The sequence below is a fragment of the Prorops nasuta genome, unplaced genomic scaffold (assembly GCF_024137725.1).
Source record: "Prorops nasuta isolate Cenicafe-Biocafe unplaced genomic scaffold, Cenicafe_Pnas_1.2 PNAS00008, whole genome shotgun sequence".
Lineage (NCBI taxonomy): Eukaryota > Metazoa > Arthropoda > Insecta > Hymenoptera > Bethylidae > Prorops > Prorops nasuta.
In genome coordinates, this window is record NW_027116805.1 from 3,067,558 (window position 1) to 3,093,520 (window position 25,963).

Genomic DNA, 25,963 nt, shown 5'->3' on the forward strand with positions numbered 1-25,963 from the left:
TAGAATATGAATAGAATCGATAGGTATACATGTTCAAGTCTTTTTAAGTCACATTTTTTTCTAATCAATAAAAATCTGTTATAGCTGATCTATAGCATACTTATATAAATAATTATATAATATCCATGTAAAAAGCATTGTAGAATTGTTAATTGAAAAGTAAATCGCAGTAACCCGGCGAGGACCGTATAATTTTGGGATACATTTTAAGTTGCGTATATGCGCATATAAAGTGCTTACATTCTGTAAAAGTCAAACGAGTAACATAAAGTACACACTTTAAGCGCTCTATGCATAGCTTGAAATGGACCCACAAAATTGATTTTTTTGTTAAAATATTTAGGGCAGACACGATTTTAAGTTACAAACCCCTCCTATTGAAAAAAATGTATAAGCAGTATAATTTTATCCTTAAAAAGCGAAGATACTTTTTTAAATTACGGTTTCTTTTTTTCTTCGTCTTCGCAGAGCAATATATATTTATTCTTAATAAAGAAAAGAACTCGGTTGAGCTAACTCGTTCGACTCTCATTATTTTCTTTCTTTCTACGATACCGGCTGAGAAAACATGGGTCTTAAGGGAACTTCAAGGTGCCTTTTCCCCTTTTCTTCGGAACACACCAAGAGAAAAGTAATTAATAATTAAATTTTGCAGGTCAAATTAAATCATGATAAATACAATATTTTTTAAAATAAGGAATTTCATACGAAATATAGATGATTAATTTTTGCTACAATAGAGATTTTAAACAATAAGTCAACTGGAGAAACCTAACAAAGGTATAAGTAGGTATAACATGAATGATAAATTTCGGAACACATATCGTGTATGCGTATATGTAAGAAAAAAAATAAAAAGAATATGTAATATAATTAAATTATTTTTAGGAGAGTAAAATCTTATAAATAAGGAAAATAAGAGACGCAATGAGAACATTTTTAAGAGTAGTTCATTAGTTTGGATACACTGAAAGAAGAGATGGGAAAGATGTATGTGTATATGTGAGAGTAAGAGTAACGGAGAGAAAGGTATTGGAAGTAAACGCGAGGAAATGAGTAAAAAGATATAAGAGAGTGAAGTGGAGAGAAGAGGAATAGAGAAAGAAAGAACAGTAGCGCACGCTAGTGATGCCAATATTTTCCAAAAGTATCGATATTTCGTATCGATACGTATCATATAAGTTATTATCGATACATGTCAAGTATAGAACCAAATGTATCGATACTCGATATATTGATCGATATTCATAGACATCTTATCATCGTATATATATGTATATGTATTAAGTGTATTTATAATTTAATTTTTAGGTTAGTTTAAACTCTTATTATCTTTATTAGGTTTTACCGGTTTTACAGATTAGCATTAGACAAATCTTATATTAATGTATATGTTTTTCGACTTCACAAATATATATGTATAATTCTCGCTCTTTGTACGGAATAAGTATTTACTTGCCATGTTAACTATTGCATGTAATTAGTAGATATTAATTTTATGGAATTCATGTTTAAAATTTTCTTCACTGACACAATTTTTTGTATTTGAATTTTATTAAAAACCTGTTAAGAACATCAGTATTAAATTATTACTAAAAATTGATTAAAGTCTCCAGTCTTCACGAGATAATGAACCTATATAAAAAAAGCTACATGTAATAGAAATTCTGTGCTACATTTAAACTTTAATATGTATTAATACATACCTAAAAATAATGATTGTTGAAGATGATTTGCAGTTAAACGGTTTCTTGATTCTGTCATAATTCTGCCTGCCTTAGAGAAGATCCTCTCGCATGGAACAGAGGTGGCAATGACAGCTAAATATTTTTTGCCTATTTCAGCTAGGGATGTGTTATTTGATTTCCAAAATGTAATAGGACAGCTAATCATCTCAATTGGAGGCTGGGCTAAGTAATATCGTAGTTCATCTGGTATCTCGTCTTCATTAGGGCTTACTTGTGATTTAAGTTTGTTAATTAAATCATTATGGTATGACCAAAAATCATTTTTCACATTAATATTAGATGCATTATTTTGGACTGGTTCTTGGTCTAAATTTCTTTTATTAATATTCTTTGCAATTTCACTGATAGCGATAGAGCAAGCCTGATCATTTTTGACATGTATAGATTTAAATCGAGGATCTAATATTGTACATGTTGTTAAAATAATCTCATTTTCTATCGTGTTAAATCTTTGCTCAAATTGTTCTAAGAGCAACTCTTTCATTTTAATACCTTCTTCAGTCTCTGGCTCTGATTCATATAAAGCAACTCTTAGTGTGCTCACTACGGGAATTACTTTACTAGCTGTTAGATAATATTCTCCTGATATTATCTTAGTTGCTTCTACAAAGGGTTTCAAAAGGTGAACAAATTCTTTAATTATTTGTAGTTCTGCTGCAGTGATCATTGTCGGAGCAGTTGGATTCTGTAATAAAATTCCACCAATTATATCTGACAGTTCAACGAATCTTTGCAACATGTCATGAGTTGAATTCCAGCGGGTTTCTACAGATTGAAGCAACTTCAAATCTGAACAGGCTCTTAACTTATCAGCGGAAAACACTGATTTTTTAAAATGGGTAACAATGGCTTTAACTTTTTTAATTATAGGATTTACATCAGCAGACTCTATTACTTTAGATGGTATTAAGTTTAGTGAGTGAGCGAAACATGGAAGATGTTTTTTGTTGCCAAATGCATTCTTGATTGCCCTTTTAATATTTGCTCCACTGTCTGAAACAACAACTAATATACTTTCTTTATTAATTTTCCATTCATTTACCATACTTAAAAGCCAGGTTTCTATATTTTCGGATGTATGCCTTTCAATTAGCTCCATAACACCTATTGTAATTGATTTGTGTTGGTTATTCGACACGTGATGACAGGTTAAACCTATATAACTTTTGGTATTTAAAGGCTCTGTCCAAATATCCGTTGTTAATGACAAGTGGTGGATTTGTGATAGTTCAGTTTTAATTATGTTAGATAATAAGTCATACTTTTCCTCCATTAAATTTATAATTGTTTGTCTACAGGGAATTTTATATAAAGGTATAATCGATTTCATAAACAGTTTGAAACCCTCTTTCTCAACAGTTTTAAAAGGCATGTTATCTTTTGCTATCATAAACAAAAGTTTATTTGTTATTGTTGCTGCTTTAGATCCATCTTTAATAGAATCATAGTATTATAAAAACTATCAACAATATTAATGAATATAAAAATAAAATCATTATTTGATTTACCTTGAATAGAGCTTTGTTTAGCTAAAGTTACATCTATTCTGGGCTGTTTAGCTGTTGGTTCTTCTGCAAATGAAGAAGTAGATGCTACGGAAGTTGTAGAGTGTGCTGGAGAATGAGCAGATGTATTACTAAGTACATCATCTGTGCCATCTTCATTTAATAAATCTGATGTGTACTGAAATTTACAAATATTATTAGTGTATATTAGTATAATATATCATACTTATTAAAATCTAATACAAATTTGTTAATACCATAGATTTTCTTTTTGATGCTACTACATTTCTCTTAACATCACCAGTTAATTCCACATCAGGGTGTAGCCTCTCCAAATGAAATTTTAAATTAGTGGTGTTGCCACTTCCTTTTACCTCGGACTGACAAATCTTACATTTTCCTCCTAAGTTTGTTTTTACAAAGAATTTCCACACTTGGCTTTTTGGTGGCACTAGCACAAGCAATAAAAACTTTTACTAGTTAAGAATTAAAATACATACAATTTTACATATAAAAAAGGGAAAAAAGTAAATTAATGTAAAATTGAGGAAACATGCATACTGTTGATGAATGACACGGCAACCGTATAGGAATTTTAGAGGATTTTAGGAGAAAATAGTTAATTATCTGGAAATATTAATGAATAATTTTTCATATCGTAAATTATAAAAGAGTTCATGTAGTAATATTAATTTTACTTTACGTTAAATCATACAAATTACCTTTATTAAAAGAAAAACTTGGTAGAAATGATTTCAACATGAAACGCGGTGTATCGAATTTCGATATTGAAGCTTTTAATATCGATACTAGTCAATATCGACAGCAAAACTTGCGATACAAAATATCGAAATATCGTTATGAAAATATCGATATTTCGATATATCGAGACAATATTGGCATCACTAGCGCACGCCGTACACCGTAGCTGGCCGTAGCCGTATGATACGTAGCTAGCCACGGCCCCCAACCCAAGCAAGGCCCGAGTTGCTCTTAGGTCTCGTGTAGTGGAGCCTGTCGTCGGACGAATTTTAATGGCGGCTCAATTCAGCTTTGCGTTCAGTGTATTGTGAATTACTAAACAGTGGCAATTGACGAATTCCATGTGTTGGCTCATTGTGCTTACTGAACGTTCTTAGCAAGGCGTGTAGTAAAAGGCTAGTCGAGTGCTCTGTCTCTCTTATCTGGAAACTAGCAGTGAAAGACGAGTGGAGTGAGAGGGAGAGAGATAGAAAAGGGTGAGAGAAAGAGAGAGGGAGAGCGAGTTGTGGCCGATGCTCTTACCAAGCATCATGCATATCCGCGATGTGCCGTAGCGACTCTTGCTCTGCTCTTCCCCAACTGCATTCCACTCTTCTCTTCTGCCCTCGTACGCCTTGCTTTTCCCACAGAAAAGGTAATAACCCCTTTTTCGATGACTTATATCCCCTTATGTCTTTACACCCGATATTTTTGACAATTCATCAAAAATTCGCGGGAGCACGATGTAATAATACTATAGGGGACAAACAGTAAATGGGCTGAATTTCGAGATGCTACACAGGCTTTTCTTTGCCTCTACCATAACTTTCTTCTCCTTTTCAATTCTCATCCGTCCATCTACACGATTAATCCTTATCGGTGAGCTTTCATAATATGAATGATTCCGAACAAAAGGACTGTTTTTCATTATGAAATGTTTTCTTCTCCCGTCAGTGAGCAGATATTCCTGCCTTTGTGCCAAGACAGTGGTCTTAGCTGTCAAGTGCAGCAGCTATGTTCCTGCTGATATTGCTTTCATTTAAAAGAAGGGCCAGCCTAGTTAGATAGCACGATACCGCAGTTTTTCTTAATAGAGTTATCCAACTTATTCTCCCCTCTTTTAACGTTCTTATTTTTATTAGATTCGCAAGGGGCTGTGAAACCTCTGTTTATGAGTTGATAAACCATCGTGATTATTGCATTTGTCTTCCTTTGTAGTATTTGTTCGAAAATAGATATGTGTATGTGAATACTCATGGATACGTACGTTAAGTTTAATAAAGACGAGTTATTATCATTTATCGGCTCCGTGTGATTTTCAGTGAGCTTTGCCACGACGGATCAAACATGTTTCCTATTTCTCATGAGTTGATATCCAACAACTTATAATTTATCAATGTCCCTTTTATGATTAAAGTTTATTTTAAACACTACTTTTATATATTTATCAGAGTATTTTCATCGATTAGTATCTGTAAACATTGAATTTACTGTGCTTTTATGTTGCATTATTTCATTTTATGAATTTGATACTGTGAATATCTTAGTATTAAAATATTATTATTATATTTTCCAGGTGTACTAAACAGCAAGTGTCATGCCGGTTCCTGGATGCATGCAAAGCTGGTAGTGCCACATAAAAATTGGTTCACTACCAGCAGGGCTTACCCTGAACCTACCTCCTTCTAATCATTCTATCCTGTAGCTGCACATGATAGCTGCTTCGATAGCTATTGTTGATGCATCATGAAATTCCAGAGTTTCGGACCTTTCTTTCACACACCCATTATCTCAACACCGGCATATCAGGCATTGCCGTCCTTTCGATTATTGCCTATCTCGTCCATGTCCGCTGCCACTTGGTTCTTTATAGTACTGGTAACTGCTGCTATAGATACACCTGCCAGCACTGTAACATCTGTGCAAGAGAACAGGTCGCCTCATATTGTAGCCCAATTTCCAATTGGAAAAAACCTTAGCTATGGATTGTGTCCATCTCATCCAAATGCATCCAAGGAATGTCTTCTTGAGTTCAATCACTTAGCGATTGACACAAAAACAGGAAGGCTTTATGCAGGTGCTGTGAATAGACTGCTTCAGCTCAGTTCTAATCTGAGGCTGGAAGAATATGTTTCTACAGGTATGAATTTATTTAAATATCTATAAACATTGATCATAAGCCAATAAAAGATCATTTAATAATTGAAAAAATTTTTCAATAGGACCAAGATTGGATAGTCCACAATGTCACGCTTCAGGTTGCACAAAGGATATAGCTACATCTTTGATGGATAATGTGAACAAGCTGCTTATTGCAGATCTGGAGTCGCAATCTTTATTGGTTTGTGGCTCCCTTCTTCAAGGGGCTTGTGAAAAGTACAAAATTTCCAACATATCCATTAAGCCAGAATTCATTGCCACTAGTGTAGCAGCAAATGATGAGAATTCCTCGACATACGCTTTCATTGGCCCGGAAAGGTATACCGTCTGGAGAAAGACCAATGTTCTTTATGTAGGAACCACTTTCACAAGCCGAGGGGATTATCGCCATGATGTTCCTGCTATTTCCAGTAGAAATCTCGATAATTTGGAATTTACTGAAAACACACTGAAGCAATCTATCGTATACATCGATGTTAAATACAGAGATCATTTTTTAGTTAAATACATTTATGGCTTCAACTCTAGTGACTACGTTTATTTTGTTCTTGTGCAAAAACAATCGTACTTACCCGAGCAAGAGGAGCTGGGATACATCTCAAGATTAGCACGAAGCTGTATCAACGATCCGAATTACGATAGTTATACGGAGGTAACTTTGCAATGCATGGTGGATCTCGGAGATGGTAGGCAGACACTTTATAATCTAACTCAAGATGCCAAAGTGGCTTCGGCCGGGAGTGATTTGGCGATACAACTTGGTATATCTGTTGGCGATCCCGTTCTTGTCACGGTATTCTCACCCAGCAAAGGAATAACAAATGAGCCACTTCCTCGTTCAGCAGTGTGCATTTATAGCCTTCACGACATTGAAACGAAATTCGATGAAAACATTCACATGTGTTTCAATGGTAGTATCAAGTATCGAAACATGGGCTACATCAGTGGACCTATTCAGGACGGAAAATGCCTGTCTGCGAGCGTAAGACTTTTTTTATTCTCGAAAAGTAAAGTAGCAGGGTAATAACTACGTAATATATACTATTATTTTACTAATGATAAATCCTCTTTACAGACGACAGGAAATATTCATAATTTTTGCGAGGTGGGGTTAAAAATATCTGGAGTGTCGCCTATAGTTGGTCAAGCTGTAGCTCATTTTCCTGATACATTCGTCACATCGATAACAATGTCCAACACGGAAAGCCATACTGTAGCTTTTCTCGGTACGAGCGATGGACTGTTGAAGAAAGTTTTGCTAACCGGAACAGAGGCTTACGTCTACGAAACTATCGTAATTGATGAAGATCGCAAGGATTGCATATTACCGGACAGCATGGTGTCACCGGATGGCCAGCATATTTATGTTTTGTCATCTTCAAAAATTTCCAAAGTCAAGGTTGAGCACTGTAATGGCTATACTAATTGCAGTAGTTGTTTAGACGCCAAAGATCCATATTGCGGATGGTGCTCGCTTGAGAAACGGTAAGTTATTCACTGGATAGATCAAAAATACAAGTTAAAAATTTATCAACTTTATGCAAAAACAATGGAATAAATCATTACGATTGCAGGTGTACGGTGAGAGGCGACTGTCAAAAGGCGAGTCACAGTAGCCCACGATGGTTGTCACTGGGTACGGGACAGCAGTGTATCGATTTCGAGCAAGTACTGCCGGATCGTATACCGATCAATCAAATGACCACGGTTCAATTGACAATCAGGACCCTACCGGAATTGCCAACCGGTGCTAAATACAAATGTGTCTTCGGCAATGCCGAACCGATCGATGCTTTGATGACTGGATTCGGTCTCTCCTGTCCCACGCCTCCCATTGTCGAAAGACCAAAAATATCCGAGGGGGCTGATCACGTTTTAGTTCCGCTCTCAGTACGTTCCAGCGAAACCAACAAGGATTTTGTCTCGCGCAATTTTGCCTTCTTCGATTGCTCCAGGCACACGGTTTGCACGGAGTGCGTTAAATCCCAGTGGGGCTGTAGCTGGTGCGTTTACGACAACAAATGTACCCATAATACTAGCTGTCAGGGTATTATTTCCGGTGAAAATGTGAGTAGACAATCAAGGAATAAGAAGTTATTGAGACCGGGTTTGACTAATCAATTTTTATATTTTACTCCTTGACAGAATCAAGCGAGTCCTGCTGCACGTGGTGCCCAACATTGTCCAAGATTTGTACAACGCAAAGAGGCTTTAATGCTGCCAAATAGCGTCCCCAAGGAAATCGTATTGGAAGTAGAGAATCTGCCACATCCTCAGGTCGGCCATAGTGGGTTCCAATGCATCGTTACGATCGAAGGGGCTAACTTGAAGGTGCAAGCACGAGTGGACAGTAGTCGTTTCATAGTTTGCGATAAAACAGTTTACTCATACGAAGCATTGTCCGGCGAGTATGAGGCTGAGGTGACGGTCGTATGGAATACCAATCATCATGTGGACAAGACCACCATAATTTTGTATAAATGCGAAGTTTTGGGCTCTCACAGGGAGCACGCGGATTGTTCCCTTTGTGTTACGAGAGACAGTAGGTTCGAGTGCACCTGGTGCGGTAATAGCTGTGTGTATAAGCATTCTTGCTTGCACTCACCATTCTCAGAATGCCCCAAACCAAGGATTGACATGATCAAGCCTCTGAGTGGACCGATCGAAGGTGGAACCTTAGTGACCATAGAAGGTAGCAATTTGGGCCTAAAAGAAAGTGACGTGGCTGGAAAGATCCACATTGGTAACACACCGTGTATACTCGTCGATTATGAAGTTTCCGTGCGAATAGTTTGCAGAACCGGAAGACACGAGGCTACGGACACCGCGTCGGTGGTCGTCGGTAATGATGCAGGTTACACGCAGAGCGCCGTCCTCTTCAATTATAAAGACATCAAATTGTCAGGAATCTATCCTACTGTAGGCCCGCAGAGCGGTGGAACGCAACTAGCCATAACAGGCATGTACCTGAATATCGGCAGTACAATCTCTGCCTACTTGGACGAATTACCGTGTCACGTTAACGCTACTCAAGCTAGTAGCACCAGACTGACATGCGTCACTAGCAAATCCGGCCGAGTGAGAAGAGTGCAACGATTGACGCTAAGCATAGACGGTGCCAATCGTACTCTCTCCAGCAATCCGTTCAATTACACCCACGATCCAACGATCATGGAGATCAAACCACTGAGAAGCTTCGCCTCGGGTGGCCGAATGATTACCGTCCACGGAACCAACCTGGACACCATTCAGAAGCCAGAGATGGAGGTCTACGTTGACAACGAGCAACATTTGCCTATAAATAGAACCGTTTGCACCGTGCTGAATCCGACTCAAATGGAATGTCCCAGTCCAAGTGTTACTGGGAAATTCACATCCATTCGTAGAGTGGAGCGCTCGACAGCATCCAGTAGCAACGGGAACCAGCAGCCTCAACCACTGAGGCTGAAAGAATCTCAGTTGTCTTTAAAAATAGCGTTCATCATGGATCACGTTGAGAGCGTGAGAGATTTGGAAAAGCACTTTCAAAATCTGCGGAATAGATTACTGTACGTGGAGGATCCGAAACTCTTCCCTTTCCCGAAGAACGTGAAGCTGTACAAAGGTGATACATTGGTCATCGAGGGAGAGAATCTTAATTATGCAAGTGACGAGTCAGATGTAAATGTTACAGTTGGTACCATGCCTTGTAACGTGACTTCCCTTGCTCTGACTCAGCTAGTCTGTACCCCTCCGGATGTTCAACCAGCTGACACTGACGAGTTAGGAGTAAAAACCGAGAGTGGCTTGCCCCTAGTCGTTGTACGTGTCGGTCGGAGTTTGCGATTCCCCATTGGATATCTCCACTACGAAGTCATCAAATCTTATCCATTCCCACCGGAAGCTATAGCTGGTATTGCTGCGGGAACCTTTGGCCTAATATTCCTTTTTGTTCTGGTACTGGTGATATACAGAAGGAAAAGCACACAAGCCGAAAGGGAATATAAACGGATCCAGATTCAAATGGATACACTGGAAAGCAATGTCAGAATGGAGTGCAAGCAGGCATTTGCCGAGCTGCAAACCGACATGACTGATCTAACTGCAGACTTGGAATCCTCCGGTATCCCGACATTAGATCACAAAAATTATATAATGAAAGTATTCTTCCCAGGTGTGATGGACCACCCGATTCTTAACGATCCACGATCTCGCAGTAACGTCTCCCGCACGAATTACGACGCTGCAATGGTGCAGTTCGAACAATTAATCAATAACAAATACTTCGTCCTGACATTCATCGAAACTCTAGAAGCCCAGAAGGACTTTAATATAAGGGATAAAGTGAACGTTGCTTCGTTGCTCATGGTTATACTGATGAGTAAAATGGAATATGCAACTGATATATTGATGAACTTGCTACTGAGACTGATCGATAAAGCGGTTAACACGAAACATCCTCAACTGATGTTGAGGAGAACTGAGTCCGTGGTGGAGAAAATGCTGACAAATTGGATGGCGTTGTGTATGTACAATTATTTGAAAGATTACGCTGGCTCTTCTCTGTTCCTGCTGTTCAAAGCCATAAAGCATCAAATAGAGAAGGGACCGGTGGATGTTGTCACTCACGACGCCAGATACTCTCTATCGGAGGAAAGACTGTTACGAGAGCAAATTGAACACAGCGTGGTCACCTTGCATGTCGTGCAAGACGACTTGGATGAGAAGATTCAGTGCAAAGTACTAGACTGCGATACCATAAGCCAAGTAAAATCCAAGATACTCGATGCTTTATACAAGAATACTCCTTTCTCATTGAGACCGTCCGTATACGAGGTAGACCTGGAGTGGAGACACGGCAGGGGTGGCCATTTGACCTTGCAAGATGAAGATCTAACCACCAAGTGTAGCGGAGAATGGAAGAAAATTAACACATTGGCCCATTACGGAGTGAAGGAGTCGGCAGTAATGTCTTTGATTCCTCGTCAGAACGATGGGTTCAACGTTAGTTGCAAACCACCCTGCCATAATTGCAAACCGTCGCATTATAATCATCATCATCACCATTCTCACCATCACCTTCATCGTCACGCTAACCACTGTTCATCCACGACTCATCTTCCATCCACTCCTAATCATAGTCTTATCAGCCCTATAATGTATAATCATCCTGTAAGTGGGATTTATTTCGATTCCCAACACTCTCCAACGATCATCACTGCGAATGGCGATGTGGAGAGTGGTCACGGTGGAAATCAAAGACTGTACCACCTGGTGCGACCAATTGAGGAAATACCCTATCCTCCAGGGATGAGCTTCACTGGTAGTAGCAAGCACCATCACCCCGAGAGGACGCATAAGGCCATCCCCGAGATTTTCCTCACAAGGTTGCTGTCGACAAAAGGCACCGTACAAAAATTTGTCGACGATTTTCTCAATACGATACTCACCGCCGACGAAGCCCTTCCCAGTGCAGTCAAATGGCTCTTCGATCTTTTAGACGAGGCCGCAAAAAGACATGGCATTGCCGATCCCGAGGTTCCCCATGCCTGGAAATCCAACAGTTTGCCTTTGAGATTCTGGGTGAATTTCATTAAGAATCCAGATTTTATGTTTGACATCAACAAATCAACCACGGTCGATTCGAGTCTTTCTGTGATCGCTCAGACATTCATGGATTCCTGTTCGATGACCGAACACAGGCTTGGCAAGGATTCACCCTCGAATAAGCTCCTCTTTGCCAAGGATATACCGCACTATCGCGAGAAAGTAGGCCGGTTCTACCAAGAAGTTCAGAGACTACCACAGATTACCGACCAGGAAATGTCCAGTGCCATGCAGCAATTGAGTGCATCTCACGCTAACGAATTCGACGTTATTGCAGCATTGAAAGAGCTCTACATTTATGTCAGCAAATATTACGAACAAGTGAGTACTTTTACAAATTTATTCTTAGTTTTGGAAATTTGGAGCTGTTTAATCAAACGACAAATTTAAACAAAACTTGCAGATCCTAGAGGCCTTGGAGACAGACGCTGGCTGTCGCAAATTACATCTAGCTCATAGACTAGAAAACGTGGCATGTACACTCGAGGGTGAAGAGACTAGTGCTTGCTGACACAACCTCTATACCTCCATCCCACCCGTCGACCTTTCGAGTAACACTGACTAGTGCCTCAATACACCTCGTCACTTATGTACAAATCTTACACGTCTTGTGAATATATTGGCTGCCGTGAACCTGCATGATTTCGCTGTGACAGCCATTCACCATCAGCGACCGAGCTTTAGGGGAGTGGAGAGACTGTGAATACAGAAGAAAGAATTAAGCCAGGTCACAGTGAGATACGTTCAACTATACAAGCTAACGCACAGTCATCATCTACATAACAGGCTCTCTTTTTTTAATATTATTAATCATAAACAAACTTGGAACTTTTTCTCAATTTACGAGAATACTCATTTGAATCTCATTTACTCTTTATATTTTATTTTACTCGTAACTAATTTTACATACTATTTGATATAGTATAACTTGTTCTATTAAGTCTGATTCGTCCTATAAGTTAATAAATAAAAAAACAAGAGGAGCGGTAATCTCTTTTACAGGAGAACATTACTAAATGATGTCTGTGCGATACGTATGTACAGGAAGCATAAAACTATACAACATTAAAACATGTCTAAGAATAAGTAAGAAAGCCATCGTGTCCACCAGACTGCCAGAACAAGAAAACTGGAATAAAACGGAAAAATGTACAGTAGCGAGTAGTCTGTGATCCGAATACGAGTGGCTATGCCTACTATCTTCATTACGATATATATATATATATATATATATATATATATATACATAAAAAATTATAGGAAGCAAAAATCACGAAAACTCACCTCCATGGATCGTAGTGAGCTAGCTAGAGAGAACGACTATATATGTATTATAATCCGAGGTACGAAGTATCCCCGTTAAAGAAACAGAGAATAAAAGATAATATAAAATTAAGAATGGTTAAGGTCAAATGAAGAATTAAACATTAGGCGGAACGAGTGCAACGTTTAAGTGACATTTGAGCCTGTGATCAATTGATAGTTGTGGCTTAAATACAGACTTTCCAAATAGTAGTAAAGTTGGAGATGTGATTCTGGATTTTTCTCTTTTCTTTCTCCCTCTTCTTTTTTAGACCAACTGAGTCTACTCTAGGCCTACTTATGTATTAATCAAATACGTAACTTTTATACATAAAAACCGCTCTCTTCGATTTACCTTTTTTAATTTTGTTTATACATGTTTCATACGTTTATTATGAATATATTTTGCGGAGTATATACTATTATCTTTCTTGACTATTGTACTAATTATTTTATTTTTATTATGATCATTATTGCTAGCTATTCACATATAAGATTATTGTAACGGTCCATTATTATTAATCGTTATTATGGCAAAATTGTTAAAATTAATACAATTTCAATGACGCGCGAAGACCATTATATTGTCGAGTGGAAAAAGAAAAAGAGGAAATGGTGTAATAGAATTTTCCGTCGTCTAATATCGGCCGATTGCGCCGAAAAAACAAATAGTGATAAAAGCGACGTTAACAGTATTTCTTAAAATGCATTTTATACGTTTAGTTGTGTAAAAGACTGGCCAATTCGTTTTTAAGTTCCCTTTTCTTACCTATTAAAAATGAGACTTTGCCTCGAGCATCAGAATTGCTCTCGACGTTAAATATATTTCAGCGCGCACTGCCAAGGCTTGCTGCTCTTCTGTAAGCTTTTAATAATTGATTGTCAAATTTGTAAAATATCAAATCTTCAGTCTATTGTATAAATTGGCAAACAATATTTGAGGACAGAAGATCGTTGAGACGTTAGGGCGTGTACTTGTGTATCTCAGCTTGCAATTAGACGTTTCCGCTTTCAAAGAGTCTGAAGAAAAATTAATTACTGTACTTAAAGCCAAACTGCTCTCAATTTTCAGACTCCCGTTTTCTGTCATTATCTACATTTCACGCAGTCTCTCTGAATTGGCTTGAATCATACATTACTTGTAACTTATTTAAACCGAAATATATTAATGCAAGTGTGCATCAGCCTGTATCATAAAATTTTGCACATTACTTTGTCTACGTGTTACAATATGCCTTGGGCCGTGCGCTCGTGTATTCTGTATATTTGCCTTTGTCTAATATGTATATTTTTACGAGTGTCGTTTTTCTAAATGCGACATCATGGTGTAATATTTCTTTAGAAAATCTTGTATAGGTTTTAGTCTTCCCAAAAGTATGTAACTAACCATTCTCTTATGCAGATATCATCAAACAATTCGTTTCTTTACATCTGTATAAGCGATTGATGATATTAGAAAGACTAATCCATGTTATTTAATGTTATATGATTTTTCAAATTCAAGAGTCATATAAAAATTAATTCTTTAGGGTTTTATTCGAAAATAGCATAAAGAGTTTGACACGTGGAATAGTTTTATTTATAAGCAACGATATGGTTCTACGACATAATGGGTACATGTCTAAAGTAATATATGTGTATACTCAATTATTTCCGACGAATGATTTGTTTTAGCAATACACTTTGTACTTTAAAAAAGAATCCGTGAATTATCGATAGGCACTAAATAAAGTTTGGCTAAAAAGATTATCTCGGACATGACTAATTCATAACGCACCCTGAACGCGCGAGAAAGTGAATATTTTATTTATGGCCAGTGGATCTCCCCAGTGAATATTAATTATACTCTTTTTAGCATTCGACACGTGCTACGAATGCTTAATATACAATTGTACGGACATACAATAACGAATGTCAACATAGCATATGTTATTATGAACAAATAATATTATTTATGACGGACTTGTGTGAAATGCGAATTATAGATCTGATAAATTATGTAATTCTTAAAATTATATATGGATTATGGTGTTTCTGAGCATTTCGATAATTCGTCCAACTATGAAAAGATTAATTTTCTATATATATACAAATAGAAAAATATATAATTAATTTTTCAATTTAGAAACACCATTCGTATGGGATTAAAATTATTATTACTATTGGTAATGTATGTAATAGTTTTCTGTATTTATTATATATAGATAAATATTTGTTTCGGACCAAACGTAGTCCTCTATGTATTTATGTGAACTGCGAGGAGCAGCGACCCAAGGCAAATTTAAAATATAGGGCATTTGTATTGAAACAAAAAATTATTTATTTTCATTGGAATCACCCTAGTTTTCTTTAATTTTATGAAAGAATGGATATTTTCGAGGTGACTCGTGCATGTATTTTGACCGCATCTTGATAGAGGACCCAACGGAACTTTTTCTACACTAAATAAGTCTCTTGTACTTTATTAATAATATCTAGCAGAGCATTGTACATTTAACATCGAGATCTTAAAATACATTTTTGTATATCTAGATTACACTAATCGGGAGGGCCCATTTGAGACGGATTGGTAAAACAAAAATTAAGTATAAAATTGTATGAGATAGGCTTAGCCAAATCGAAGCTAGAAAATATTCCTTGTTCTTACCGTTCAATTCGCGACACGCAAAACCTCATCGACAAATAAGATTAAAAAGGAAAAAAAGAAATGCCCTGTGTGTCGACTCCATCCATCTGAAAAGCATTGTCAATTCTGCATTTAACGCATGTTGATAAAAGAAATGTAACAATTGACTTGGAGTGCCCTTAGTGGCCATGAGCCAGTTAACGTGTCATGCTTATTAAAATAATAATTATGATGAGTTAGGGGTCATGGTAAATTACATCATTATTACTCTTTGTTAAGCTTCATAGAAGAAATTGAAGAAGGGGTGGGGTGCAGGGACATGATAGAATAAAATTTTCAGTATAAATTATGATAGATTAGAATTTTGTGGCTTTATATACCATGTGTAGACGCATTTTTATTTGTGTGAATTTGTTATTACATGTAAACGTATGTTGTGTGTTTGCGTGTGTGCCAATCAATTTATGATTGAATGAAGACTGTAAATAGTGTATTGAACTCCCCACCCCGGTATAGATATTACATAAGTCACACACTCGAGAACAAAATGACTCTTGCCAAATTTTCAATGAGAAGTAGGGAAAAACAACTAAGCATTTGAAGAAATATGCAAAAATATATTGATATTATAAGTGAATTGTTGTTCCCTTTCCTTATATTCCTCTCCCTCAAACTGTATATATACATGCCAAGATTTTAGCACTGGATTCTCTTAGAATAATATACTCGACTTCACTTCAATACGAAATATTTATATGTGATATATAACAATATTGATACACATTGTTAAGATTTACAATGTTTTTACGATTTCACGTGCTTTATTATACAAAAAAAAAACTGTATTAAAAACGTTCATTAAATATTTTAAAAACTACGAAAGCGAAGGGTGGCACTTCTCACACGACAAAAACCTAATTTCACAAGTAAAATATTATGTATATCAGTCCAAGAAACCTTAAGAGATATTTGTATAAGATATTAAAATGTCGATACTGAAACTTCGTGTTTCTTTTTCTTTTCTTTTTTTGACAGATTTTAATGTTACTTTTACTTTTGTGTGAATATTACATTTTGATCACCAAATTGTACGTTATTATGCGAATGTACGGTATATCCGTTTCAAATAAGCTTGATTATATTTTAAATAATATTTTTTCCTGCGAGGTCTTGCTCGAGGACAATGATGGTGTGCTAGAAGAATGTTTACTACTCGAGCTATTGTTCGTGCTACGTTTTTCTTGTTTAGCTTTTTTCATCATGTCTTTCAGTCTTTTATCCGCACTAATGATATGTATATTTGGTGTTACTTTTCCACTGCTGCTTGCTCCTGTATTATTACCATTAACAGACTGAGACAAACTACTGCTACTCGATGATGACTTATATTTTTCTATGTGCTTTGTACCTGCTACCAAAAATTTGTTTGTTTCTATATTATATTACTAGGAATTTTAAACATAGTCAGTTTACTCACTTGAGCTTGATTTTTTCTGCTCCTTAGCTTTAGTATCTATCACAGGTTTTGGCGAGCTTCTTTCCTTTGTTGCCTAATGAAAAAAATATGCAATTTTTAAATTAAATGAAATTAATTTCAAGTAAATAATATTTATGTAAATTCGAATATGAGTAAATACACACACCTGACTTTTTGTACAATCTGAACAATACCATACTAATCTTGGCACATCTATTTGAGAATCTAAAATATGAGGTGTATGGCATTCTTGATGATACAAAGAGTGGCACTCTACACATTCAACCAGCCTATTTCTAGCACCAACATCCATTCCTTTACAAATTACACAAGTTAAGTCATCTTCTAAAATTTCCAGTGCTAGCGTGTCATCTGATTGAAGAATATCTGGTGGTGTATCCCGAGATGGAAGATTAATTGGAGAACTATTCTTACTGGATTTGCTTGAATGTTTGGATGAGTTAGAGCTTTTACTTTTCTTTGTACTACTGCTGCTACTATGATCACTTAGCACTGGCTCCTCCATCATGTACTGTAAAGAAATGTATCTGATTACAATTAAAACATAACAAAACATTATTATTTATTAAATACCTTCTTATGCAAGACATTTGTAAGCATTTTGGATGGTCCATATTTCTGTTTAATCGCTTCATCTAATAGTGCTCTTAATTGTTCAGCTGAATCTTTGTTAATAGAATGGAGTAACCGTAATCCTTGCATAAACTGGGGCTCCAATTCCAATTGTGACATCATGAAAAATTACTCAAATCTGAAAAAGAAGATAGAATTATTCATTATAAATTACAACTGACGACAATTATTTATTTGTTGTTACAAAATAGATCAAGGTGATATTTTTTAAAAGACACCAGAATGTTATACCATATAATTCATCATTAGTTATAGGTTATGTTGTATTTATTCGCCCAGAGAAAAATAAAATATTTCAATCGTTTTTAATGTATTTTGAACATTTTTAATTATATATTTATACTAAACAATCATTCTTGCATTTAAAAAAGTCTGTACAAATACTTAAAAGCTCGTACTAAGAATTTTAAAGTAATTAAAGCAGAAAAAGACGGGATATCGTGAGAACCCGTTCCAACTGATATCGTGAATATCGTGATAAGTAGTAAATTCGTCGATTTGTCAATAAAACATTTAAATGAAGAGATTCATAAAATTATGATAATAATTTTAACAAAAGTATTGACAATAATTAAATAAAATAAAATCGGGGGTTTTGTTTTTATAAATAAAAGTATTTCTCAATTTCTTAAAAACTTTTATTTCTATATTTAACATTATCTTTTACTCACTGAATACTTGGAACTTCTATTCTGCTCATCTTCCTGATTTTCGACTTCCTAAAAAACATACGAAATATTTACACTGCTTTACTTAAATCTTCATATACTCACTCTTTGTATCATGTCAAGGGCAGAAGAATCCCTAGAAGTTTGAAAAAATTCATTGATTTCCAATGGAACGCAAACATGCATATTGGATTTTGGTTGAATTCCTACTTCTTCTCCTATGAATCTAAATTCTGGCATATCTGTAATTGGGTTTTGCAATTCTTGAAGTGTAAATAAAGTGCCCTTTGTAGCTGATTCATCCATGGGACCAAAATCCATTATTTTTACTTTATCTTTTTTTAAACGGATGACATCAAAGGAATCTGATTATAAAGATAATATATATATATATATATATATATATAAATATTTGTTGATATATTTTTTAAATCAATTTAACAACTTAAAATGAATTAATTACTTACAGTCACTTAATGAAAATCTATCTCTAATGCGTTCCAAAAATAAACTTTTAATATCAGTTGATATATTAAACTTTTCAGACTCATTATAAGTATAGTATTGTGATATATCCCTCTGGCTAATGCCTACAAGAAAGAGACCCTTTATTAACTGATTAATAAGGATTATTTCCTTGGCAAAAAATGGGCAGATTATTAAGGATACCTATAAGTTCTTTGTCTACCACAAAACATCTAAATTCTGTACAGGGATTGATGTCCGTCCATTGTTTAAGAATTAAAGAAAATTTCAAGGGATATCCATTACTTGCCAAATGTTTAATAGCAGTTAAGTCTTTTGTTATTCTGTCAGAACTTTTTAATAATAAGTATACATCTTCTAAAGAGTTGCACTTAAGAGTTTTCGTAGGTGCTACCCATGTGGCATCCTAAAAATAGTTCAATATATAAAATGAAAATGTGCAGGAAAACAAACCAATTATTTACTAGTGGTGCACTCCAATTGCTTTTAATAAATACTGCTCCATATTCATCAATGACATCCTGAACTTTTTTACTAAACTCTGGAAAAGTTGGTTGATATTCACAATCCTGAAATCAAGTAATATGTAAAAATATGTATGACAATCTTATAAAATAATTTATATACTTTGTCTGCTTCACTAGAAAAATCATCAGTCCATCCAGGGCTAGGGGGGGCATCATTTGTAGCCTCGAGAGGTAATAAGAAAGCATCATGTTCCAGATATTTTAAAATCTCATCAGGTATATCTAGTTTGGTTGCTCGTAATGAATCTTTTTTGAATAATGGATACCATGAAGAGAAAGAACATTCGGGTTTTAAACTACTAAGCATATTGATAAACAATTTAGTAACCTGAAAAGGCAGAAACTTTTATGACACTATATTTACGTGCTAGACAAAAACGTTATAAACATTGGAGATCATTTTTTTTTTTAATTTTACTTGCGCTTTATAGTTGTTTCTACACCGTCTGGATCTTCTTTCCTATTATTTAATATTTAATGAGTAAAACCTAAAAAATTTGAAAAATAAAAGATGTGTTATGAAAACAATAAATATTTTGGACAAATATCATGCTGGCGCATGCGAAATATGCGGGGATTAACGTCAGTTATGGTAAACGTGGTAAACCAATCAGAATACGAATTACTAGACATGCGCCATCCTGGGTTCCATTTTATTTTTTATAATTTCCTTTTCCTTTCAAGAGAAGGCTCTTCCGGTTAATGCCGTGGTGCTGAACTGTTGTCGGTGAGTTTGTTGAATTAAAATCAGAAGTGATCCTGTCATCAACTATAAAAATGTCGCCAAAAGTTTTATAAATAAATTTTTTAATTTAAAAGCTAATGTTTTGGATGGATATTACGTTTCCTTATAAGGAACAAATATTGATAGCGAGATAATTGTAACCTAACTTTTCCAGTCACCATCTTTTCATATCTGTTTTCAGACGTTTCTTGGCAAAGATGAAATACAACAGTCTGGTATCTTCCTCTCGTAGGAAAAACCGAAAAAGGCATTTCACAGCTCCTTCTCACATTAGGAGAAGATTGATGTCAGCTCCTCTTTCAAAGGAGCTTCGACAAAAATATAACGTTCGTTCTATGCCCATTCGGAAAGATGATGAGGTTCAGGTAAATTAATGTTAAAAGGGAAATATTGTTACGTTGGTTTTAAGTAAGTCATTTATTTTTATTTCATTGGCAGAAGTTATTTCTTAAATTTTAGGTAGTCCGTGGTCATTACAAAGGACAACAAGTAGGAAAGGTGGTCCAGGTGTATAGGAAAAAATTTGTCATATACATTGAAAGGATTCAGAGAGAAAAGGCTAACAGCGCCAATGTTTATGTTGGAATTGATCCTTCAAAGGTATGAATTTATTCATGTGTACTACAGTGTTTTTATATCATTGAAGTTTTACATGATGAACCAAACCATTTTCATAGCCCTAGAAATTGTTTTGTTAGTAATTTTATAGCCTGGGTTCTCCTGGTTATATAAATTGTTTTCATGACAAGTCTAGTTTGTGCAGAATAATTGGCACTGATATTAAAGCTCTAGCTTATAGTTAAATAAATTTGATATTAGTCATTTAATTGTCTAAATTTTCTTTTTTCATGTAGACTGTCATTGTTAAGCTGAAAATGGACAAGGACCGTAAAAAAATCATTGATAGGAGAAGTAAAGGAAGATTAGCAGCTCTTGGTAAAGATAAAGGAAAGTATACAGAAGATACAACAGCTGCTATGGAAACCTCGTAAATTTTATTACTGTCCTAATTATACACAATAAAATGTTTAAAACGAACAAATACTTAATATTTTTATTTGAGCAAACATAAACATTACTTGCCCAATTAAAATATATAGCCTGACATAATAATTACACATAGATCTTTTATTTAGCTTTGAGGAATGAAGAGATTGGTGAAAAAAATTTGAATTAAGTAGTTAGCTTTTTGATATGGCAATAGCACGAAGAATGTATAAAAATAAATTAATTATATCTAAGTAGAGATTGATTGTAGCAATGATATATTCCTCTGGTGATAAAGTCTTCATGATCATATGAGTATCAAAAATAATGAAAAGGCAAAATATCAAAGCTCCTGCGATGCTTAGGCACATCTCCAAAACTGTACTATGAAAGAATAGTTGAATAACACCACCAATAAGGAGAATCCACAGCCCTGCAAACAATCTAAAGCAAAGATATTACTTCTTAAATTTAATTCGAATGTGGAAAAACTTTAATAGTTTTTTAATAAATCTTACCCAAATCCTAAGAATGTATAATCTCTTTTACTTTGAAATGTATATGCTGTTAGTCCAATTACAACAGTTAACGTTATAAACAATGCTTCAAGAACAATAGATGTTTCATACATGGAGACAATAACACCAACAGTATAAGCTTCTGCTATTGTCTGTAAAAAAACAAGATTAACAAAAAAATTAACTTTCTTATAACTGTATGTATATTCAGGATTAAGTAATATTTTTCCTATTTATTAAGCATACTTACAAATGCGCTCAGTAATAACAAATTAGTTGGATGTTCATTCTTCTTGAAAAGCAAAGTAATCAAAAATACCATTGTCATTACAAATGCTACAATCATTGTCCATGGACTAAAATGTACAAGAAATTTATTTACTTACTATTAATTTTGACAAAGCTTTTGTGTAATCATAGCTTACTTTGTTTGAACATATAACTTTATTGAGTTTGATGTCATGAAAACGGCAGCAATTGTAACTGTTAGCATAAGTTGAATACTAAGTAGTCCATATACTTTGCGTAAAAATCCTAGGCATTCAAAATATTATATAAATACATATTACAATATATATATTTATAAAAGAACCTACCCATACGAATATTAATATTGGCATTATGTACATTATTATTGTACATAAAATCATTTTCTATTCCTTCATTCCTTTCTTTGCCTCCTCCTTCAATATCCTCCTCTGCCAATATTAAAGGTACAGACGTCATATTTATGTTGTAGTAACGTTTCGCGTTCTACGGTAATAGAATCTGAAATGTTGACAAATTTTATTTTATTTGCCTGGATACTAATACTCACAGGTGTTCTAAAAAACTCAATATGCTAGCGAAAGATGTTTGCAATGATATACTATACATATATATATATACTAGTAAAAGTAAAATGTATGGTATTCACCGTGAACCTTTTGAATTTGGTTATAAGAAGTTGCTCTGCATTAATTTTTCTAATAACATTTATCGTATTTAATACTTCTGCTTGTATGAATAATGCGATGCAGATAAAACGGTGTTCACTATCAATAATTACTGCTATCACCAAAATAACTGCTAATACCACTTTAGTCGCAGACGCAGCGTTGCCAACTCCGCCAATTTAAATTATGCTACGCTCAACTGCGCTCAACTACGCTGTATGTATACATATAGTAAGTGGCTATCGATTTGTTTTTAGATATACATAGTTTTTAGTAGTTTTGACCATAAATTTTGTGACGCAGACGTCACACACTACTGTCATATCTGTCAATACAGTTGCTGCTCGCTTTGGCCACTACACACAAGTACACAAGCACAGTTGTTATCGCACAGTCACTCACAGTACTAATACTCTTCTACTTACAAAGTTATAAATGCAAGCTATACCTCCCTCTCTTACTGAGATCATAAGCTATTAACAACCAACAAAAATTACCAATTTTTTTTTTACTAATCTATATATCGTTTAGGTATTTTTGATATATCAAAGAGAAAGGAAATAAAAGGAAAGCTAGCTAATATATATTATTATATATAATTATTTATTATCTACAAATTTAAAAGCTCCAGAAAGTAATTTCCAAAATTTAAACTCATTTTATTATGAATTTTGGCATAATTGACATAGAGATTGAATATCAATTTAATAAAACGCTTTTCTTATCATATGTAGTAAATGGTAAATATTATACGCCTTTGTCTAATCAAATAATATAAAATATTCAGGTAAGTAAATATTCATTTAAAGGCTTTAAAAAAAATGTTGTATTATTGTAGTTTATGTGTATATATATATATGTGTGTGTGTGTGTGTGTGTATATATATAACGCGAGATAATTTCTATGATATAAACATTTGAAAACTTTGCACATTTAAGAATATACCCCATAATTCGATTTTCATAATATATATGTATATACATTTTATTACATCCTACACAAAACACGTCGTCATAAATGATATAACTAAGTATATAAATATATACATACATATACTTATATAATCAGTTATATAAAACGAAAAATACTTTGGTCGCATTATTATTCCCAATTCTAAATATGCCTTAAACTCTACCGAGTCTCTTGACAACGACGAATATAATTTATCAGAGTCTTGTAAATCCTCAATTTAATACTGAAGAGACTGATATAATGACACACTAGACATGGTAAAGCTGAAATAGAAAAGCTCTAGTATCATATTTGTACAGTGGGATGCTCGCCCGCAAACATTGGAAGCATTATAAATTTGTGACACGCTAAACTTTTCTATTATCAAGGCTTTACAGTGCTACCCTGCCATCCCTAGGATCGGACCAGAGCATTTATTGCATTTTCGACATCAGCATGAACTTTTAATATTTCTTTTTTTTTCGTTTTCTCCGTTTTATTTATATAATACTCATTATAAATTTAATCTTAGCGAAAAATTCTTTCAGGCTGATTGTCGCTGTCAACGTGAAGCGCTTCTCGTTTTCTTGTACTAGAATCTGCTGCTTTGTTTTGTTAGCGTACTACAAAATTTTTCCTAAATCACTTATGTACTATTTACTATTTACAGATTTATCTATCTATCTATATTATAACGTAATCCAAATCTCATATTTAATTAAAAACGCTATGAGAATCTTTTGCACATAAATATCTTCTATTTTGGACAATTAATGGAGACAAATCAGAGGTAGAGAAAAAGAAGTGAAAAGAGACAAATAGAAAGAAAGTAGGAGTAAGAAGCTCGCCCCTTCTAAAAACCTAAACGTTTCAGATTTGTTCTACATGGCAAGATGTTCGTTCTGACTTTATCGCCTTGCCAGCTTTTACTTTTGCTACGGAATTGTTTAAGATCGGCTTCGTGATTTGGATCTCTCATAGGTCTGTAGCCTTTAGGAGTGCAAAGATTCATGTATTCCCTGTAAAACTGTTCATATCCTCCGTGCAACAAATACATTTCAGGATAATGCAGAGCTGGATAATGCTCCTTGTTACGTTGACGGTCCAAATTTCTTAAGAAACGAGAAAGATTAGGTCCGCGTTCCCATGAAAATTCACAGTGAAATACGAGAATGCTACGTTTGTATGAGTCTGGTTCGATTTCTGGTGTATTATCTAATGGATCCAATAGAATCTGTTCGATGAGATCTTTACTGTAAAGATTAATAGCGCCGTTTATATGGCCGCCCTCGAATTCATATGGATAACGGCAATCTACAATTTTAAAAGAGTGGACGCGATCGTGAAATTCACCGTGAATAAGACTGGCGAGAGTTTCCGCTGAGATTGATTTGAGATCCTCGTGATCTCCGCTAGCCAATGGTAAGGCACAAGGTTTACTAAAATCGCCAGTCAAATCAGAGTCCGTGGTGCTTCGATGAATAGCTGATTTGATATGGGCATGCGCTTCCGTCTCTGAGAAGCTTCTCTGCAGTAAACAAGCTTTCTTCTTGGGAATGTGACTGGTAATTTCCGAGATGGCTTGAAAGCTAGTTGACTTTTTGCACCGTTTCGCCAGCTTGGGACTTTCTTCTGTTGGTGGCTCTGGCCTCTTGAATGACTTGGGAGGCGGCGGTGAATCTGCACTGGAGAATAAACGCTCCCTTGGATTCTCGTCGAAACATAGTTTGGCTGTCGATGAGGTAGAATTCGGCGAACGAAAGAGACAGGAGCGAACTTTCGATAATGGCGGTGTGGTACTGCTATTGCTATCCTGAACTTGTCTACTGTTCTGCAAGGACAACGACCGCCTCAGAAAACTCGTCTTTCTCGATCCAGATGGCTGTTTGGTACGTTCAGGTGTAGTAGTGACATCGCATTCCATCATCATTTTGTCTATGTCCGACGAGACAATCTCGCCAGAGAGCAAATTTGAGATTCCATTTGGTAGCCGAGTTGATTCTTCAAAGGTGTCCATATCTATGAGTTCGTTAAAACCATCATCCATGCTCTCATAGCCGGACGATAAACTCCTGAAGAACGAGTGCCTCGCTGCTGCTGCGCGTTGTCGTAGAGGGGATGATCTGATTGGTGACTGAATCGGACTGCGTGATTCTACCGATAAACGTCTCGGTGCTACGCCACAAGGCTCCGCGAACTGAAATCCATTTCGTGATTTTTCTTCAGGATAACTCGCCCCATAGCCACTGTCCTGACTATTGGGATCACAATCTTCTAATGGTATTCGGACCCTCTTTATTCCGGCAACCTTTGAAATCAACGAAACATAATTAGATTCACTGATAC

General features: G+C 35.3%; 6 protein-coding genes across 19 annotated transcripts in view; 2 read left to right on the plus strand and 4 right to left on the minus strand.

Annotated features, from left to right (window-relative positions):
• Window positions 1–1,129: 1,129 nt before the first annotated feature.
• On the minus strand, window positions 1,130–4,155 carry LOC136775628 (E3 SUMO-protein ligase ZBED1-like). Of its 3 annotated transcripts, none has more exons than XM_066730584.1 (6): window positions 3,976–4,155; window positions 3,511–3,704; window positions 3,257–3,431; window positions 2,796–3,179; window positions 1,707–2,741; window positions 1,130–1,635 (listed from the first exon to the last, which is right to left on the minus strand). In XM_066730584.1, the coding sequence occupies exons 1-6, from the start codon at window positions 4,013–4,015 to the stop codon at window positions 1,604–1,606; spliced, it is 1,860 nt and encodes a 619-aa protein (XP_066586681.1). In that variant the 5' UTR covers window positions 4,016–4,155; the 3' UTR covers window positions 1,130–1,603. The 3 variants fall into 3 exon arrangements, with proteins under 3 accessions (XP_066586681.1, XP_066586680.1, XP_066586678.1); XM_066730583.1 differs by having other exon boundaries at window positions 1,707–2,753; XM_066730581.1 differs by having other exon boundaries at window positions 1,707–3,179.
• A 60-nt stretch (window positions 4,156–4,215) lies between these two features.
• On the plus strand, window positions 4,216–12,283 carry PlexB (plexin B). The gene is made up of 7 exons (XM_066730571.1): window positions 4,216–4,649; window positions 5,571–6,134; window positions 6,217–7,136; window positions 7,230–7,639; window positions 7,729–8,221; window positions 8,300–12,061; window positions 12,144–12,283. The coding sequence occupies exons 2-7, from the start codon at window positions 5,741–5,743 to the stop codon at window positions 12,249–12,251; spliced, it is 6,087 nt and encodes a 2,028-aa protein (XP_066586668.1). The 5' UTR covers window positions 4,216–4,649; window positions 5,571–5,740; the 3' UTR covers window positions 12,252–12,283.
• LOC136775629 (translation initiation factor eIF2 assembly protein-like) lies at window positions 12,273–20,044 on the minus strand. Of its 6 annotated transcripts, none has more exons than XM_066730585.1 (8): window positions 19,899–20,044; window positions 19,581–19,808; window positions 19,418–19,522; window positions 19,137–19,359; window positions 18,935–19,057; window positions 18,573–18,832; window positions 18,471–18,518; window positions 17,781–17,917 (listed from the first exon to the last, which is right to left on the minus strand). In XM_066730585.1, the coding sequence occupies exons 2-8, from the start codon at window positions 19,785–19,787 to the stop codon at window positions 17,912–17,914; spliced, it is 972 nt and encodes a 323-aa protein (XP_066586682.1). In that variant the 5' UTR covers window positions 19,788–19,808; window positions 19,899–20,044; the 3' UTR covers window positions 17,781–17,911. The 6 variants fall into 6 exon arrangements, with proteins under 6 accessions (XP_066586685.1, XP_066586686.1, XP_066586687.1 ...); XM_066730586.1 differs by having other exon boundaries at window positions 19,581–19,823; window positions 19,899–20,020; XM_066730588.1 differs by lacking the exons at window positions 18,935–19,057; window positions 19,137–19,359; window positions 19,418–19,522; window positions 19,581–19,808; window positions 19,899–20,044 and adding exons at window positions 12,273–17,079; window positions 17,146–17,218; window positions 17,312–17,677 and having other exon boundaries at window positions 17,740–17,917; window positions 18,573–18,663.
• A 72-nt stretch (window positions 20,045–20,116) lies between these two features.
• Window positions 20,117–21,267, plus strand: RpL26 (ribosomal protein L26). Its single transcript, XM_066730594.1, has 4 exons — window positions 20,117–20,207; window positions 20,407–20,590; window positions 20,685–20,825; window positions 21,080–21,267. Exons 2-4 carry the CDS (start codon window positions 20,423–20,425, stop codon window positions 21,215–21,217), a joined length of 447 nt encoding a protein of 148 aa, XP_066586691.1. The 5' UTR covers window positions 20,117–20,207; window positions 20,407–20,422; the 3' UTR covers window positions 21,218–21,267.
• Window positions 21,202–22,807, minus strand: LOC136775630 (protein lifeguard 4-like). 2 transcript variants are annotated; one of them, XM_066730592.1, is made up of 6 exons: window positions 22,654–22,807; window positions 22,327–22,498; window positions 22,156–22,264; window positions 21,981–22,086; window positions 21,731–21,882; window positions 21,202–21,656 (listed from the first exon to the last, which is right to left on the minus strand). In XM_066730592.1, the coding sequence occupies exons 2-6, from the start codon at window positions 22,454–22,456 to the stop codon at window positions 21,407–21,409; spliced, it is 747 nt and encodes a 248-aa protein (XP_066586689.1). In that variant the 5' UTR covers window positions 22,457–22,498; window positions 22,654–22,807; the 3' UTR covers window positions 21,202–21,406. The 2 variants fall into 2 exon arrangements, with proteins under 2 accessions (XP_066586689.1, XP_066586688.1); XM_066730591.1 differs by having other exon boundaries at window positions 22,647–22,803.
• A 362-nt stretch (window positions 22,808–23,169) lies between these two features.
• The window catches only part of LOC136775626 (M-phase inducer phosphatase-like), a 32,842-nt gene continuing 30,048 nt past the window's right edge, over window positions 23,170–25,963 (minus strand). For all 6 annotated transcript variants that reach the window (XM_066730576.1, XM_066730575.1, XM_066730577.1 and 3 more), the window contains one exon: window positions 23,170–25,925. In XM_066730576.1, coding sequence (XP_066586673.1) covers window positions 24,471–25,925 — 1,455 coding nt within the window. In that variant the 3' untranslated portion in view covers window positions 23,170–24,470. The remainder of the gene's footprint in view (window positions 25,926–25,963) is intronic.

Excerpts from the sequence above, each read along its gene's own strand:
- LOC136775628 (XM_066730581.1), bottom strand. The coding sequence starts at position 4,015 with ATGTTGAAATCATTTCTACCAAGTTTTTCTTTTAATAAAG. Across the intron at positions 3,705-3,975 it reads AAGTTTTTCTTTTAATAAAG|TGCCACCAAAAAGCCAAGTG; the intron begins GTAATTTGTATG and ends TGCTTGTGCTAG. Across the intron at positions 1,636-1,706 it reads TCAACAATCATTATTTTTAG|GTTCATTATCTCGTGAAGAC; the intron begins GTATGTATTAAT and ends TTTTTTATATAG.
- PlexB (XM_066730571.1), top strand. The coding sequence starts at position 5,741 with ATGAAATTCCAGAGTTTCGGACCTTTCTTTCACACACCCATTATCTCA. Across the intron at positions 7,640-7,728 it reads TGGTGCTCGCTTGAGAAACG|GTGTACGGTGAGAGGCGACT; the intron begins GTAAGTTATTCA and ends TTACGATTGCAG. Across the intron at positions 8,222-8,299 it reads GTATTATTTCCGGTGAAAAT|AATCAAGCGAGTCCTGCTGC; the intron begins GTGAGTAGACAA and ends ACTCCTTGACAG.
- LOC136775629 (XM_066730585.1), bottom strand. The coding sequence starts at position 19,787 with ATGCTTAGTAGTTTAAAACCCGAATGTTCTTTCTCTTCATGGTATCCA. Across the intron at positions 19,523-19,580 it reads TTTCTAGTGAAGCAGACAAA|GATTGTGAATATCAACCAAC; the intron begins GTATATAAATTA and ends ACTTGATTTCAG. Across the intron at positions 19,058-19,136 it reads GGTAGACAAAGAACTTATAG|GCATTAGCCAGAGGGATATA; the intron begins GTATCCTTAATA and ends TCTTTCTTGTAG.
- RpL26 (XM_066730594.1), top strand. The coding sequence starts at position 20,423 with ATGAAATACAACAGTCTGGTATCTTCCTCTCGTAGGAAAAACCGAAAA. Across the intron at positions 20,591-20,684 it reads GGAAAGATGATGAGGTTCAG|GTAGTCCGTGGTCATTACAA; the intron begins GTAAATTAATGT and ends CTTAAATTTTAG. Across the intron at positions 20,826-21,079 it reads TTGGAATTGATCCTTCAAAG|ACTGTCATTGTTAAGCTGAA; the intron begins GTATGAATTTAT and ends TTTTTCATGTAG.
- LOC136775630 (XM_066730592.1), bottom strand. The coding sequence starts at position 22,456 with ATGACGTCTGTACCTTTAATATTGGCAGAGGAGGATATTGAAGGAGGA. Across the intron at positions 22,265-22,326 it reads CAATATTAATATTCGTATGG|GATTTTTACGCAAAGTATAT; the intron begins GTAGGTTCTTTT and ends TTGAATGCCTAG. Across the intron at positions 21,657-21,730 it reads TATACATTCTTAGGATTTGG|ATTGTTTGCAGGGCTGTGGA; the intron begins GTAAGATTTATT and ends TCTTTGCTTTAG.